The 18,588-nt window shown below is 38.3% G+C and overlaps 1 protein-coding gene across 2 annotated transcripts; it reads left to right on the top strand.

The window, feature by feature from the left end:
- The first annotated feature begins 4,130 nt into the window (after window positions 1-4,130).
- On the top strand, window positions 4,131-14,813 carry LOC135112042 (protein regulator of cytokinesis 1-like). Of its 2 annotated transcripts, XM_064025906.1 has the most exons (15): window positions 4,131-4,295; window positions 5,929-6,092; window positions 6,456-6,554; window positions 6,834-6,977; window positions 7,305-7,418; window positions 7,721-7,903; window positions 8,446-8,583; window positions 9,203-9,350; window positions 9,634-9,743; window positions 10,006-10,119; window positions 10,329-10,487; window positions 10,862-11,032; window positions 11,545-11,673; window positions 11,914-11,987; window positions 12,306-12,446. In XM_064025906.1, coding segments are annotated over exons 2-15 (1,719 nt in total). In that variant the 5' UTR covers window positions 4,131-4,295; window positions 5,929-5,957; the 3' UTR covers window positions 12,307-12,446. The 2 variants fall into 2 exon arrangements, with proteins under 2 accessions (XP_063881976.1, XP_063881975.1); XM_064025905.1 differs by lacking the exon at window positions 11,914-11,987 and having other exon boundaries at window positions 12,306-14,813.
- Window positions 14,814-18,588: the final 3,775 nt, after the last annotated feature.

The raw sequence follows: 18,588 nt of genomic DNA, 5'->3' as shown, positions 1-18,588 counted from the left end.
CACACACACATCCATAATGAGAATGGAAAGTCAAAAAATATATATTTGCAAAAGTGTGAGGGATATGCAAAATACATGACATAATAAGGTGATGAAAGGATGCTGGAAGGACACAGAACACAGTTTTTCATATGGGGATGTTGATAAGAGGAGTGATCTACCGATAAGGACAGTAGAAGTAATGATTAACTAAAGATACAGAGATACGGAGACAGAACACCATTCCATGTAATACAATTTTAGATATATAAATAGTAAGATAGATAAATAGACAGCTAGACAAACAGGTGAAGGAAAATACGTATAGGACTCTAAAATACGCTTGTAGCAGAAAGAATATGAAGGGAAATATGCATAGGATTGTGTAGATGAAGTAAAGATAATGGAATACGCTTGTAAGTTGAAGGAAAATGAGCGAAAATATTTAGAGAACATAAAAAAATATGCTTGTAGTCGAAGAAGAACATGAATAGAACATCAAAACACGCTTGTAGATGAAGGGAAATTATCAAAGATATTTATAGAGCATTAAAACAAACTTATATATATATATATATATATATATATATATATATATATATATATATATATATATATATATATATATATATATATATATATATATATATATATATATATATATATATATATATATATATATATATATATATATATATATATATATATATATATATATATATATATATATATATATATATATATATATATATATATATATATATATATATATATATATATATATATATATATATATGGCAGTAGACACCTGCCGAAACGAAAATTACTCCCAGTGAGGTCTAAAGCACTGTTCAGGAGATGCTGTGAACTTATCATTAAACCCAGCTGTGACCTCACTGAACGTTTCCCTTTGTGTCTCACAACACAAGGGGGTAGTCACAGCCTGCCCTCTAAAGACAATTCTCTTCCTCGGCACACAAAACTACAAGCACCTAATAACACACAAACCCTTCACTCAAAAATTTTAAAATCATCTTGACGACTCCTACACCAGCCTCGGAGTCCCCATCTGGGGAGGGGACCATAAATGTCCCCAGGTCGGACTGCCTTTCTGTCGACGACCCTAAGTATCTTGACAACCCCCCTCAACTTTTTCTTCATTAACTTCTGCAACATTCGCGGTCTAAGATCTAATTTTCAATCAGTAGAACACCGCCTCTCCTCTTCTAAACCTCATTTTCTTTTCTTCACTGAAACTCAGGTGTCTGAGGCAACTGACAGTAGCCCTTTTCTGTTCCCTCCTACTTTCTCTATCCTCATTTTCGATCCAAAGCTGGATGCTGCGTTTATGTGCGCAATGGCTTAACCTGCTCTCGTGCCCACGCTCTTGAATCTTCCGAGTTTTCCACCATCTGGCTACGACTACAGAGTCACTCTCATACTAAATTTATCTGTGCTGTATACCTCTCACCTAACTCCTCTGACTATAAGAAATTCTTTGACTACTTAACTTCCAAAGTGGAGCACATTCTGATCCTCTTCCCTTTTGCAGAGATCTCCATTCTAGGAGACTTCAATGTTCACCACCAGCTTTGGCTTTCCTCTCCCTTCACTGACCATCCTGGTGAACTAGCCTACAACTTTGCTATCTTCCATGACCTAGAGTAATTGGTGCAACACCCTACTCGTATTCCTGACCGTCTTGGAGATACACCCAACATTCTTGACCTTTTCCTGACCTCTAATCCTTCTGCTTATGCTGTCACCCTTTCTTCTCCTTTGGGCTCCTCCGATCACAATCTCATATCTTTATCTTGTCATATCGCTCCAATCCCTCCTCAGGATCCCCCTAAGCGAAGGTGCCTCTGGTGTTTTGCCTCTGCTAGTTGGGGGGACCTGAGGAGGTATTTTGCTGATTTTCCTTGGAATGGCTACTGCTTCCGTGTCAGAGACCCGTCTTTGTGTGCTGAGCGCATAACAGAGGTGATGGTGTCTGGCATGGAGGCGTACATTCCTCACTCTTTTTCTCGTCCTAAACCTTCTAAACCTTGGTTTAACACAGCTTGTTCTCGTGCTATACATGATAGAGAGGTGGCCCACAAAAGGTACTTAAGCCTTCCATCACCAGAATCTCATGCACTTTATATTTCTGCCCGGAACCATGCCAAGTCTGTTCTCCAACTAGCCAAAAACTCCTTCACTAACAGAAAATGTCAAAACCTTTCAAGATCTAACTCCCCTCGTGATTTCTGGCATCTAGCCAAAAATATCTCCAATAACTTTGCTTCTTCTTCTTTCCCTCCTTTACTTCAACCAGATGGCACCACTGCTATCACATCTATTTCTAAAGCTGAACTCTTTGCTCAAACCTTTGCTAGAAACACTACCTTGGACGATTCTGGGCTTGTTCCTCCCTCTCCTCCACTCTCTGACTACTTCATGCCACCTATTAAAATTCTTCGCAATGATGTTTTCCATGCCCTCACTGGCCTAAACCCTCGGAAGGCTTATGGACCTGATGGGGTCCCTCCTATTGTTCTCCGAAACTGTGTCTCCGTGCTTGCACCTTGCCTAGTCAAACACTTTCAGCTCTGTCTGTCAACATCTACCTTTCCTTCTTGCTGGAAGTTTGCCTACATTCAGCCTGTTCCTAAAAAGGGTGACCGTTCTAATCCCTCAAACTACCATCCTATTGCTTTAATTTCCTGCCTATTTAAATTTTTGAATCTATCCTCAACAGGAAGATTCTTAAACATCTATCACTTCACAACCTTCTATCTGATCGCCAGTATGGGTTCGTCAAGGTCGCTCTACTAGTGATCTTCTGGCTTTCCTTACTGAGTCTTGGTCATCCTCTTTTAGAGATTTTGGTGAAACTTCTGCTGTTGCCTTGGACATATCAAAAGCTTTTGATAGAGTCTGGCACAAAGCTTTGATTTCCAAACTACCCTCCTACAGTTTTTATCCTTCTCTCTGGAACTTCATCTTAAGTTTTCTTTCTGACCGTTCTATTGCTGCTGTGGTAGACGGTCACTGTTCTTCTCCTAAATCTATTAACAGTGGTGTTCCTCAGGGTTCTGTCCTGTCACCCACTCTCTTCTTATTATTCATTAATGATCTTCTAAACCAAACTTCTTGTCCTATCCACTCCTACGCTGATGATACCACCCTGCACTTTTCCACGTCTTTTCATAGACGTCCAACCCTTCAGGAGGTAAACATATCACGCAGGGAAGCCACAGAACGCTTGACTTCTGATCTCTCTAAAATTTCTGATTGGGGCAGAGCAAACTTGGTATTGTTCAATGCCTCAAAAACTCAATTCCTCCATCTATGAACTCGACACAACCTTCCAGACAACTATCCCTCTTCTTCAATGACACTCAACTGTCCCCCTCTTCTACACTGAACATCCTCGGTCTGTCCTTTACTTATAATCTGAACTGGAAACTTCACATCTCATCTCTAGCTAAAACTACTTCTATGAAGTTAGGTGTTCTGAGACGTCTCCGCCAGTTTTTCTCACCCCCCCAGCTGCTAACTCTGTACAAGGGCCTTATCCGTCCATGTATGGAGTATGCTTCACATGTCTGGAGGGTTCCACTCATACTGCTCTTCTAGACAGGGTGGAATCAAAAGCTTTTCGTCTCATCAACTCCTCTCCTCTAACTGACTGTCTTCAGCCTCTCTCTCACCGCCGCAGTGTTGCATATCTGGCTGTCTTCTACCGCTATTTTCATGGTAACTGCTCTTCTGATCTTGCTAACTACATGCCTCCCCTCCTTCTGCGGCCTCGCTGCACAAGACTTTCTTCTTTCTCTCGCCCCTATTCTGTCCACCTCTCTAACGCAAGAGTTAACCAGTATTCTCAATCATTCATCCCTTTCTCTGGTAAACTCTGGAACTCCCTGCCTGTTTCTGTATTTCCACCTTCCTATGACTTGAATTCCTTCAAGAAGGAGGTTTCAAGACACTTATTCATCAATTTTTGACCACTGCTTTGACCCTTCTATGGGACTGGCATTTCAGTGGGCATATTTTTTTTTATTGGATTTTTGTTGCCCTTGGCCAGTGTCCTTCCTACATAAAAAAAAAAAAAAAAAAATTGTCACGGCTGCATAAAACTTAGTGCGCTTCCCGACCGTCACTTTACAAACAAACCGTGTTTTTGAACGGAGTGTGCGGACGTGCGGGAAGTGGATGGACTATTTTCTGTATATTAACCCCCTGCTTGTGTGTTTCCTCTTGCCCTGTGTTGAGGTAAAGGAGCACATGTGGTAGTGAGAGGACAGGTGACCCAATAGAAAGGAAGACAGGTGAGTTGTGAGCACCTGTGAGGGAGTAATGAGGACACACCCTAACACAAACACTCGTACACACTCATCAGGATAATATTGAAATAACTATAGTGATTCAGTCTAAGGGCTTGGTTCGGTTTAGATTGATTCAGGCCTCTAATTTCACTGTTGGTCTCATTGTGTAGATCATGATTAAAAAAAAAAGTAAGTTTTGCCTAGATTAATAGTTAACCCAAGACATTAATTGGCTAGGACTTTCTCAATAAAGCTACAGCACAAGTAAAGAAAACGGAAAATAAATAAATATGTCAAGATATCAGACAGCCATCGTATATTTTATTCATTTATTTGTACTTATTTTTGAACTTGTAATCTTTTTCCTGTAGCCTCCAAGAGTGGAATTCCGCTTACAGTTTATGATCTCCCTAACTTTTATCCAACTTAATCTGAATCCTTATCTTCATCCTCACCCATATTGCAGTCCATCCTCTTTGTGGAAATGAAGTTAAATGGCAGTTAGGATGTGGTTACTGGGGATTCCTGCTGTTTATAGTGTTGTCAGTGTCCTCTCTCTCTCTCTCTCTCTCTCTCTCTCTCTCTCTCTCTCTCTCTCTCTCTCTCTCTCTCTCTCTCTCTCTCTCTCTCTCTCTCTCTCTCTCTCTTTTTATTTCGTTTTCAGTGGATATATGGTGAGGAATTGTGATTTTATTTTTTTTTATTTTTTTATTTTATTTATTTTTTTGTGTGTGTGTGTGTGTGTGTGTTATATGCTTGTGTCAGGTGAAAGCCAAATGCCTCTGTGATCTTGTGTTTCACTGAGTTATTAAGTTGAGTACTGACAAATTGTAGCATTTTTATATGTAATGGAATGGCCACCTTTAAACTACAAGTGATTAGTGCTTTTCAAAATTGCCACAAACTTTGTATATAATAATCATGTTCTTGTTTGTATTCATGATGGTATATGCCTTGATCTTGTTATGTTGCAGTTGTTACCTGAGTTTTTGTAGCTATGTATTGAAAAGACAATTAAACCAAGAAGCTGTAACAATACCCAGAAACTCACTTGGCGAAGTCACAGGTCCAGAAATAGGAGAAGTTTCTTAGTAGATTCTTAGTTTTACTGAGGCATGAAAGTAACACAAAGGGAATTCACAGTCTGGGAAAAACTGGCCTATCTTTGTACGCAGAAGTGTGAAGACCTCACAATGGAGCTGGGGTGCCAATAAGAGCTGGTGTGTCACGGCATTACATGTGCGTAGAGTGTGATGGCTGGCCTAGCAACATAGATTCCAGTCCCACAGAATCAGTAATATAACACTGAAAGCTATGCATTGGTCACAGAGCAGAGACATTTTAACCTAATATCACATCCCCACCCTTCTCTATCCCCACCAACCTTTGCCGTCTCCCAGTGCCCATCCTCCTCCCCTTTATCAGCTCTGTCAACCATGGTAGTGTCTCCATCTGAGCTGCAGTCTAGATTAAGTCTGTTTCTCCATGATCAAGTCTGCTGCTTTAATCTTCTATGAATTATTTGTAAAGATAGAAAAATAAACTGGCCAATAACTTCTAAGATTGTAATTAATTTAGTTGTGTCCTTTGCTTATGTTTGTGTATGTGACTCGTGTTAATGAGCCTATCACTCCAGGACTGATAAAGTGACAGTGAAGACTCAAGATGGAGACCACAATAGAGGAGATCAAAGAGGTGGTGCATGGTGCAGCAACACAGCTTGACTCCATTTGGTCAGAGTGTGGCTTCAGTGAGGAAATGTGCCGCCACAGACGCCACAAAATGGTGGACCATGTCAAGGTAGGTATCCTTTGTGCTCTCATGTTTTAGTTGTAAAATATATCTTCCTTTTCATTGCTCTTTGAATCCTGTACGTAATTTGTTAATATTGTGTGGTTTTTGCATTTTTCCTGTCAGCTTTGAGTACAGAGATGGGTGGATGGGGAGGAGCCTTCATCTGTACTGTCCTGTTTTTTTTACTAGTACTTGTGGTTAGTATAGTATAATCCAACAGCCTAGGAGTGGCCTAATGGTCTGTTGCTGTTTGTTATCCTTCATAAGACTTGTGCATTTTTGTTTTAAGTAAGATTGTATGACATGACCCTGGATGCTTGATGTTGAAATTTGCAGCATATACATGGCTTCTTATTTATTCCCTTGCAGGCATTGATGTCACAGATGATAGATGGAGAGAAGAACCTTAGGAAGACCCTTGTCAAGAGTATTGATGATAATGGATTAAAGTTCTACCAACTCAACAAGGTATATTCTGTTAAGGAGGCAATTTGATGTAGAATAAATATGTATCAATTCAAAATATACATATATTATTGTTATTTTACCCCTCATTGGGATAAATAAATCAGTAAACATTGTAAACACATATTTCATTGTTACCAGTGGTGTCTGATAGATATGACATTACTATATATGTTGTAAATGTTATATATATATATATATATATATATATATATATATATATATATATATATATATATATATATATATATATATATATATATATATATCACATATCCACAGCAATTGGGAGCTGGCATACCTGACCCAGAGGAACACCTGTCCCTGATAGAGCTTGAGCGGTATCTGCGGAGGGCTGTGGTGGAGATGGAAAAAGAGGTGAAGGAGCGCCACAGTGCACTGGAGGAGCTGAGGAGTCAAGAACAAGTGAGTGTGAAGAAACCAGTTACCAATGGGTGCTTGTGATGAGTTTGATTATGATGACAGTGATAACATGGGTGTGACACAGGGACTTGCTGCAGCTGGGACTCAACAAGCCATTCATAATATGATTTAAGTATCTTATCTTCATATTTAATTATATCTTGAGTTATCAGATCCCTTCATTAATCATCATAGAGAACATAAAAGATTGTTTAACACTTTACCTCAAAGATCTTATCTATTAAAGGTATTATTAGCTTTCATGATATAAATTGGAGATTATCACTTTACTCATTTTTGTGTGGTATTAACAATGACAAACTTTCTCAGGAACTGTGTGAGTGTTTGAGAGAGGAGCTCAGTGACTTTGAGAAAAAGGCAGTTCCTTCTAAGGAATCCATCAAGGACTTGGAGAGAATTGTAAAAACTCTAGAACAAGAAAAGGTATGTGTGAAGTCATGTTTAGTTGTCTCCTGCAGTTTTCTCCATGTAATTTATGTTTTTATATTAAAGTTATATCACTTCATGGAAAATTTGTCCCCCTGACCTATTAAGAAAATGGATATCATGTTATTCTCATTGCAGAGTATTTTTTAAAAGTGTAAAATTTCATGCTTCAACAAATGTACTATATAATTTTTAATTATGTCATTGTATTAAGTGAGAGAACAGACCTTATAATTCAGTTCTTTAATTTGTTTTTAGGAAAGAAGAAAAAATGAACCTGTGAAACACTTTCTTTGCAGGTGGACAGAGTGAAGACCTTTCATCGTTTGAAGGACAACTTGGAAAGGCTTCTAAAAGAACTGGAGCAGTCACCAGTAAGCTCCTTTGAGTGCTCAGTGGTGGCTGGACTTGAGGATCTGTTTGTTCTCTCCACAGAGAACCTAAGGCGCCTCAAAATGCTGAATGAAGAGTACGAAAAGAGGGTGAGTACTGAGTATGTAGTCTTGGAAACAGAGGAAAGTGTATAGGCTGCATTGAACTATTTGTCATATGCAGTGCCTGTGCTTCACTGAGGTAGCCTTGTCTTATCCATATTTATCATGCTTCTTCCATGGATGATAAGCATTCCTCACCTCTTATCACATTTTTTAGTTGAGTGTAGCTATATTTCTATGAGGGAAGTGTTATTTTTTGTCATTGTACTGGTATATCCCCATCTCTATCTTTTCTTGTATTTTCTCATATACCCAGTGTCTCTGTCTGCAACAATAGATCTTTTGTTTCTTTTTTCCAATGAGTTATAGTATAAAAGGTGTGATAAAATTGACTGGATAGTGTAGAGAATGAAGAAAGTATGAGTGTATGATGCTTTACCAATCTAGCTACTTTTTACCTCGGTGTAACCTCATTAATTATGAAACTGGCAGTGTACAAAATGGTCAGTTCCTTTGTTCAACTAAGGAACAGAAAGGATGCATACAAAATAGATTGGAGCATATTGTAAATACTTTTTATATGGCTGCAGGTGGAGGACAACAAATGTGAAAGTGTGGAGCTGCAGGAGAAGATCAGACTGTTGTCAGACCGGCTTGGCCATGATCCTGGTGGGAGGGACCAGTTGCTTGCCTCTATGACTGGCCACGCTCCATCCTCTCTCTGTAAGGTACATGAGCTTAGCTTTTCAGTGATTGTGCATCAGTAATGAACTGGCACACCTGACTCCCTGCAGACTATGTGGTTGCAGAAAGTGACTGAAAATTATGAATAAAACTGTTGCATTTAGTCCTTGCTGAAGTGTATTTGCCTGTTTGTGTTTACCTCTTTATTTCTACAGGGTTGAGTGAATCTCATAATTTTCCATTTCATGAAACCAAATTATCATATTTTTTTCCTTTAAATCTATGTATGTTGCATTTCACTGACGTATTGTTTGGAAGATTATTTCTGCATTTCCTTATATCTCTTGTTTAAGATTTTTGCTGTGTTCTCTTTAACATTGGGTTTCTTTATTATGTGTGTGTGTGTGTGTGTGTGTGTGTGTGTGTGTGTGTGTGTGTGTGTGTGTGTGTGTGTGTGTGTGTGTGTGTGTGTGTGTGTCTTAGTTGGTGGCTGTTCCATCACATAGCCCAAGATGTATCTTATGATTGTGAAATGAAGTATATATAGAACATCTATGTTATCATTGTTGTTAAACGGCTTTCTTCTCAACTAATAAGTGTTTTCGTTGCTTCATAACCTATTGCTATCTTAAAATCTCCATATAATTTTTTCTTTTACTCAAGTTACGAGAACAACTGGCATTGCTTGAAGAAGCGAAGAAAGAGAATATGGGGCACTTCATCTCTCAACTAAGGCAGGAACTGGAAGAGATGTGGGAGAAGTGCTATGTGGGGGAGGAGGAGAAAGAGGAATTCACTCCTTATGTATCAGGTCAGTTAAAAGCATTGTTACACATTATGTATGTTGTGGTGGCAGTACTTAGTTTGACTCTAGCCCATGTTTCTTTGCTCAGGGGTTTCTAATGTAAGATAAGAAGATAGATACATCATAATCCTGGCACAAGCCAAGCATATATTTGTTGATAGAAAATTTTCACATTCCTTTCTAATCATGGAAGGATGAGATTATCAATAATTGGGACATAAGCAGGTAGTAATCTTAATGTCAGCTGACTACACACTTTTCTTACATGAATTTTGTCTCTTTATCACAGATGAATGCACTGAAGAAGTTTTGGAGGCACACAATGTTGAGGTGGAAAGACTGAAGAAATTTCACAGTGAAAATCAGAAGTTATATGCTGTACTGGATCACTGGCATCAGGTGTGTTGAGGTGTCTTGGTGCACCACTGAGAATTGCATCCTTCATTTGCCACCCACTTCTTTCTCTTCTCACATAACAACTATTTCTTTTCATTCCCTCATTACTGATTTCATCTTGGTATTAGTCTTGGTGCTGTACTGAGGATTACATCTTCAATTGTCACTCACTTGTTTCTCTTTTCATCCCCATATTACTTATTTCCTTTTCATTCAAACCACCTTTCTCCATGTCAGTAATAATGATGATATCCTTTTCCCTCAGTTGTGGGGCAAACACCTTAACCTGGAGGAACAGTCTAACAACCCAGATAGGCTGTTTGGGAACCGGGGTTGTGCTTTGCTGCAAGAGGAGAAGGAGAGGAGGAGAGTAAGGGGTGTAAGTATTTTCCTTATTTATATTTTTATGAGTTTATTTTTTTGCAAATTTATTGTTTTTTCAGAAGTGCATTAGTGTTTAGGGAAGTGAAGACCAAGCTAGGATGGCCTTTAGCTATAAGATCCATTAGGTTTCTATATTTTTTATTTATTATTTCACTGTCTTTTATTTTTCAACATGGCTACATTACTGTATTTTATGCATCAAAGGAACTGCCTCGTGTTGAGAAGGAGTTAGAAGATTTGGCTGAAGTCTATAAGGAGAAGAGTGGCCAGCCATTCCTGATAAAGGGACAGACAGTGAGCGACTACATCCTTGATCACTGGCATCGCTACCATGACCAGAGGAAACAGGAGAAGAAAGAGCGGGTTAGTTTTCCCACACCACTTACTTGTCATGTGTCACTTGGGATCAAATAGATTTTGGTACGATATAGTGATAGGACTGCTAAGGCTGACCAAAAATTGCTTTGTCTTTGGTGACTTCATGGCCTGATTGCTTAACTAAAGTGCCAGACCTGCATTATTACATTGAGTATCCTATTAGGGGTTCAGTCCCTGGCAATAGCTTCTTGTGGCCTGTTTATCCTGTTGTCATGTAAATTTATGTCTTTGTAAGATACTTTAAATGGGGCTTACCAGTCCAACCTAACCTAATCAGTCCGGCAGAAAAGAAAACTTGAGAAAAGTAGAGGTGGAAAATGTATCTAAAGTAGATATTAATTGTTTCTCTATTACTGCAGCAAACGGCACGCACCAAAGAGCTGCTACATGAGACCAGGCTGGGTAGCAGGCCTCGCACTGTGAGCTACAAACGTCATGTGGCAGCTGAGGAATCCGGCAGGAAGACCAAACAGAGGCGTTTACAAGAGAACAACTCTCCAGAACCCTCTTTATTAACCACCATCTCAACAGTTAGTTGATCTGATATTTCTTCCACTGTTCTACAAGTCACTAGTATCATAGTACAGGTTGCCCATCACTAATCTGCATCGTTGGGACCTGTAGGATGCTGGATTAGCGACTTTGTCATATTATAGAAAGGTTAAGTTAGAGTACACATAACCCAACAGTTAACCGCCTCATTCTATCTCTAAAATATCCTATAAATCAGTACACATTGATGAATAAGTGGAGCTGTACTGATACCACTTATACTGCCGATACTAATAGTGATACTTAATTTCTGGCCAGTATTGATAGCATTGGTACAATCCATAGTGTTAGCACTATAATGCCTGATCCTCCAGGAGCATCCCCCAAAAAGGTGGCTGCAGCAAAAGATTCCACTTCTGTCCAAGCATTCCTTTCTTGCCTTTTCAAGTGTTGTATACAGTAAAAAGCTAAATCTACACACACACACACACACACACACACACACAGTAACAGAATAGCGTTGTCATCTCGGCTGCTTTCCCCATTCCAGACTCCACAAAGTATAGGAGGCCGAGGCATTCTACGTGACCGCAACCAGAGAACACTGCGATCAGTTCCTGCTGAGAAGGACAAGACCCATGGCTCTTCACAGGAGATTTCTACATATTCGAATTTCTCTGTAAGTTTAGATTCTGTAGCCTTGGTTTACATGTTTTGTTTTTTGTTGTTTACCTATTTATTTATTTGTTTATTATTATTGTTTATTATCATTTTTTGTTTTATTTATTTATTTATTTATTTCATTTATATATCTTTTTCTTTCATTTATTTATTTATTTATTTATTTATTTATTTATTTATTTATTTATTTATTTATCTGCTCAAAAGCTTACAGTGATAAGGCCATGTTTTCTTTAAGCGCGTACAGTGTTCAGCTTTCCTGGATTCTTTTGGGTGGAGATTTCCATCAGCCAAGAGACGCAGATTGAACTGGTCAGTGCTGTGTAGTTAGACCAGCTGGGATAGAACCTTGGTTGGTGGAAGGGCATGTAGGTGTAGCTGGTCTGTTTCTACACTAAATCCATTGTACACATCATTTCTTTATTAACTAGATTTCATAATTTCTGGAGATGATGTTTCTCCTTCAAGTTTTAGTGGAAAATGGGTGGTAATGGTTTTGGTATTGTTGGTGGTGATGGGTTACATAATTGGCAATGATGGTTCTTTTGAGGATATTGTTGAAAATTTACTTACCCACCAGAGTATAGAATGATACTTCTCACATGTTGATCTTATCCACACATTCCCCAGAACACCATTCACCTGCGCAGCAAACGTGAAAACGTCCGTAGCTCTGCTGTCTTTGGGATGAGCCAGACTCCCGGGCCAACCTCCAAGCGCACCTCGCCCCGCAGGCCTCCACAGGGTCTCCCTAGGACTCCCAAGACCTTGCCACGCATTGCCACACGTCGCTCTCCCCGTCTCAACACTTCCAGGACACGGCGCAACACAGGGAGAAACATATCCACAGCCTCCCCAGGTCTATCTGCAGCCTTTAAATCCCCATACAGGTCATCACACAAACTGGCCTCCAACATGACAGCCACAGCCACACCCACACGCTGGAGCAAGGTCAGCTTCCTCATCTAAGCTAGTGTTGTTCCCAAAAGTTTTAAAGTGAGGAACTTATTTCCCAAGGTCTGGAAGGCAAAATCTGACTCATTATCAACATAAAAGTCCTCTTCTTTGTATTTTGTAATCTGAACATGTGCTTTGTTTGCATACAAATTGGATGCACATATAATAATTTTGCTTTAGTTGAAATGCTTGCCTTTTTTCCATTCATCTGATTGTAAATTGAGATGAAATTAATGAGTTGTCATGTTCATGGTTTCAGTGATAACTCATATCCAAAGATAAAATTTTCCTGTTTTTAGCTCATCAGTTGGATTGGAATTTTAGTTTTTCCCAGTGTTCATGAATGATCTCATAAGCCAGTAGACTTTCATTATACAGCTTCAAGATATTTTTTGTTCTTTTTGTGCTTTTTTTTTTATGCCATGTTGAATTTTCAAGAAAGGTAAGTTTTATAGAAAATATGTAATAATAAAATGTAATGTATAACAGGATCTTAAAATGAGAAGATAGAGGAAGAAGGAAATGACTTAGGATCAAGGAATGCCTTTATGGAATTGTCTGTCTGCATCTGTTTACCAGTCTGACATCCCCTTAAATGGGATTAACTGGATAAGACATCACATACTGCTTTATTTTAGAAACAAGAAGGTAGAGGAGGAAGTCCCTAGTTGCCTGTTTGTATCCCTTTTAGTTACCTTTTACAGTATGATGGTGGTATTCTTCCAACCCGGCCAGTGTGCAGTCAGGCTCTTTGTATTACAGTATTGTTGGGAATCTCTGTCATGGTAACCAGATTTCTCCCCAAAGTTCTGAGTGAGAAAATGTCCACAAATATGTAATAGATGTTTACAATACAGTTTTCTGTTTTCTTTAAGTATATGTACACATGCTGCAAAAAGACTAGATCTTATATTGTATCAGCATGAGAAAATAGTCTCCAGTCATTTTGCTTTACCACCATATGGAGAAATATTTTGGGTGTTGTTTGGCTTTCACTCCAGACAGTTTTTATTTTTTGTGTTCCTTTCATTCTTAATCCACATGTCACATATTCATACTTTATCATTCTCCAGCTTGATTCCAACTTAACCTCATAACCATTGCTTCACTTTCAGCTGCACCTTTCACTTTCATCCCAATATGTCCTGATGTATCTTACCTTTGTACATGATCACTATCTAGGGCATATTGCTGTATCGTTATAACCATTCTGACATGAATATTTTCTTTTCTCTCCCGCCACATCCTTCATAATCTGTGCTGCTATTTATATTTTATAATCATTTACTAATACCACCTGACTTAGTAATAATTAGTATTATGTTGCTTCTTTAAGATAGATATTTTTCAATTTAATCAGATACTGGTTGCATATTGTTGAATAATTTGATCTTGTATAGATGGTGTAGTTAAGTTTCTCAGGTCGGATAATGTATATATGTGTATATTTCCTCTTGCAATATTAGGTTGATTCTTTTTTCGTAGTGTATAATGTTTTCATGCTCCCACCACTAAATTTCTACTGGTTAATTGAGTTTGTAAAGCTTGCTGTCACCTTATGCTGGTAGGGAACTGGATATAACAAATTTATTAGCATAATATATTAATCATGTACAGTTCAATTAAGTCTAGAGGTTACATTATGAGGGAATGCTTGTAAATATATGAGTGTGTATGTGGACACCTTGTGTCGGTATCCCCTTCTGCAGGGCTGTCCCGGTGTGGTAGATACACAGTTTTCTTTTGATCTCTGTTAGGGACTACTCACAGACATACCTGTGTATCAGTTTTGCAACCTGTAGTTGATGTTCTGCTCCAGTCCAGTTTATTTTCTGTAGATCAACTTTTAGTTGACATGAGCTTTAAATATTTTTTGCATTACATACAAGTAGTAGCATCATAATCATTATTTTATAGTTTTTAGGAATATATTGTTTTCTGCATTAATAGAGTATGATTTCTGTAACATGTTATTAATTTGTTGGCTTGATTAGGCTAATAGTACAATTATGTAAGAGCATTAATGCTAGGCTAACTTTTCACTGACTGATTGTGGAGCATATGAGTGTGTGCTGTGAGGTACTTATTTTAAGAATGCCTCTAAATATATGAAAATTGCATAATTTTATACCTCTTATAATCTTTTTTATATATATTGGATTAAATATTGTTTTCTAATGATTTTTGCCTTTTTTTTAACATAGAATTTGGTATACATGTAAGCTGTACCAGTGCACAGTATGTGTGAGAATTTTTGGATCACAGTTTACAGCTCACTGAAATTCCTCCTTTTTAGTTTCATGTCCCTCCTCCTTCCTCCATGATTTGTTGATAGCATCAAAGTGCAGCTACTCCTAAAGGCTTGTTCACACCAGGAAACATTAGCAACAAAGCTTGCAGATTGTTATAACAGGAAACAGTTTCCAAACATTTTGTCAGAAATCACTAAAGTGTTTGCAAATTGTTTCCAAACTCCTGTCCAGACCTCAGTTGTCATCAAGAAGCTTGTGAGTGAGGTGTTGCAGTTTAGTTACTGCTTCCAAGAATAATAATGCTATTGAATGCTTGATTAGGATTTGTATTTATACTTTTCAATTTTTTGGTTATCTCAGTTCTTTTTGTTTTTATTTATTTTAATTTTTATTTATTTTTTTTTTATATTTGTATGTTCTCTTTATGCATGTGTTCCTAGATTGCATGGCTTTGTCATTATCATTTAAGCATAGTGTAAATATTGTTTTGTCCCTGAAAGCTTCATTCACTAAAATTATCACAATTTTTTTCGTTTATTATTCCATACATGCATCTATTCATCCATCCATCCACCTATCCATCCATCCATTCATCTATCCATCAACTCACTCACTGTTCGGGACAATTTACAGCTTGCAAACTGTTTGCAAATTTAATTTCCGAACTGTTTCCTGACAATCCTCGGTGGCGTTACTAAACTGCCCAAACTGTCTGCAGCGTTTTTTTTTTTTTTTCTTTCATGGCTACCTGTAAGAAAGCCTCCTTTTATCGCTAGGATTTACGGGCTTTAGCGTTGCAGGTGGCTCCGTCTCTCGTATCCCATATTGATACTGTTGATGAAACTGTTGCCCGTTAATATTAATGGGTTCCACTCATGACGTTCTGAAACATCCAGGTGTGAAGGACTCTTGTGCATCAACATTTGAGATGCTGTGTATGTACTTGATGCTTGACATGCTGTATGCACTCTCTCTCTCTCTCTCTCTCTCTCTCTCTCTCTCTCTCTCTCTCTCTCTCTCTCTCTCTCTCTCTCTCTCTCTCTATATATATATATATATATATATAAATATATATATATATATATATATATATATATATATATATATATATATATATATATATATATATATATATAGAGAGAGAGAGAGAGAGAGAGAGAGAGAGAGAGAGAGAGAGAGAGAGAGAGAGAGAGAGAGAGAATATATATATATATATATATATATATATATATATATATATATATATATATATATATATATATATATATATATATATATATATATATATATATATATATATATATATATATATATTCTCTCTCTCTCTCTCTCTCTCTCTCTCTCTCTCTCTCTCTCTCTCTCTCTCTCTCTCTCTCTCTCTCTCTCTCTCTCTCTCTCTCTCTATATATATATATATATATATAACCTAAATTCTGCTGTATTTGGAAAGTGGCAGTTTTGCATAATATTTGGAATAATTACATATGTACGATAATTTTACCAGAAGTACAATAATTTCAACCTGTGTAGTACAATAATATGGCCAAAACAATCTTTAGACAACTCTAAAGCACCTTTAGAGAAAGACTCACAAAAGCCACACTTAGGTACAAGATTAGGCTTGAGAGAATGGATGATGCAAGAATAGCAAGGAAGGTGTACCTGTGGAATGAAAGTGGAAGCAAATGGAGGAAGAGATGCATGAGAATGACAGACAGGAATGGATTGCAAGTTGTGTGGGCGATAAGAATGGCTGGAAGGAATCAAAATGAGCGTGAATGGGTGGTAACAAGAGGAGGCAGAGTGGGAGCCGAATGGGATGTGAGAAAATGGAAGAATGAGATAGACAAAGAAGTGAAATGTGTGGGATTGAATGAATGGAAAGAAAGAAGATCCTGGAATGGTACAAGGAAAAAGAGGCCCCGAGGTATGAAAGGTGGTATGATGGAAGCCTGGGCGGTGATCTTCTCTTCCGAGCGAGGGCACAGTGTATGGATGTGAATGCACGGAATTACAGGTGGTCTGAGTCCCGCAGCAAAGTGTGCCAGATGTGTGACATGGGAGAGGATGAGACGGTGGAACATGTGGTGCTGGAGTGTGTGAAATATGCCAAAGACAGGTATGATATGATGCAACTGATACTGACTGAGTTAGGGCATGATAGGAATGAAAGAGTGGAGAAGACAGGAAAGGAATGGATGGTGTTGTTGCTGGGACTGTGTAGAGAGGCGAATGAAAGGATGATTGAGGCGGTGAAAGAGTTTCTGGAGAGAATGTGGCGTGCCAGTTGTATGAACAATTAGGATAGAGGATGCTGTTCGTTTATCTTTTTTTTTTTTTTCCCTTCCATAGGAGTTGCCGATCCAAAGGCCTGGCTCAGGAGTGATCCTGTGCCACCCGTACCATCAAGATCAAGATCAATCTGGCAACGCTGACTGACAAAGTTAACCAGTGTGTCGCGTCTACGAGTGGTGTTAGTACGCGTCTGTTTCAACTCCCAGCCTGACAGAATTTGTGTTTTTATTTTTTTTGTGTGTGTAACCACGCCTACACAGTGGCTGTCAAGGCTTACCCATGAGTTAAACCTTCTTTAGTTGGTAATGAGGAAGGCGTGGGCTCTAGTAGTGGACACCCGAAGGCAGCAGTGGGTGAAAACAAGCAAAATAAAGAAAAGTTTGGCTGTGAGAAGGTGCTAGACAGCCAGCCATAGTGACGAGGAGGCAGGAAGGTATATCACCACCACCATCACCACCACAGGGAAGGTAAGGTCAGGAAGTGTTAGAATAAATTTAGGTAACTTAACGTAACTTTTTAATGAATAACTGAACAATCCACGGTTTTAACTCATTTTAACGCATCTCACCTAACCTCCAGCACAATATATCCCTGTGTCAGCCTCGTCTCGTTGCTAAAAACCGTAAAATTTAACTTAATGAAAATGTAAACAATCTGGGGCGTCTCTATTTATCAGCCATTATCTATCTTATCTGTGAGTGTTTTAAACCAATACTGTCGCAAAGCGGAGCCACATGACCAAGATTTAATATCCGCTCGTTAGATATACCTGTCATTACTTAGTTTAAGTTTGGCGAGGGTTTAAATGAGTGATGAGGGTTGGTCATCCCCTCCACTGGCCCCCCACCGCCATCTTGGATAAGGCTCCCCAGCCCCCTCCGGTTCCAATATTATTTTTTTTTATTTCCTAAGTATTTTATTTCGGCTTGTAGCTAAGATTTTATGGTTTGTAAAAATATTTCGTTGTTTTTTAAGTTATTTGAGCGCGTGTGTTACGTGAAAAGTGGTGATTTTGGCGTTGTTTTTGTGTAAATAAAAGGGCCGTTTTCGGCGTATTTTTTTTACGGTCCCAAAACTAAATTTTTTATTTCAGCCTGTACTAGGTTCTTATTGGTTTTAAAAAATAGTTGGTGTTTTTTTAAGTGTGTTGCCGTCCCGCTCAGTGAAATGCGTGCACCGTACACTTGTTTTTATTCGTCTTCAACTTCCAATAATATATATATTTTTTTTCGGTAGATTTTTTATTTGTGCTTGTAGCTCACTTTAAATGGTTTTAGAAAATAGTTCAGATTTTTTAAAGTGTTTTCCGTTATGTTTAAGCCAGAATGGGTGGACATTTGAACGATTTTGAATGGGGTGAAAGTTCCAACAGTTTCCAGATACTTCTTTTTAAATATCTTTAATACTTC

The sequence above is a fragment of the Scylla paramamosain genome, chromosome 23 (assembly GCF_035594125.1).
Source record: "Scylla paramamosain isolate STU-SP2022 chromosome 23, ASM3559412v1, whole genome shotgun sequence".
Taxonomy (NCBI): domain Eukaryota; kingdom Metazoa; phylum Arthropoda; class Malacostraca; order Decapoda; family Portunidae; genus Scylla; species Scylla paramamosain.
Note: the sequence above shows the minus strand (reverse complement) of the source record. Positions and strands in the feature narration are given on the sequence as shown.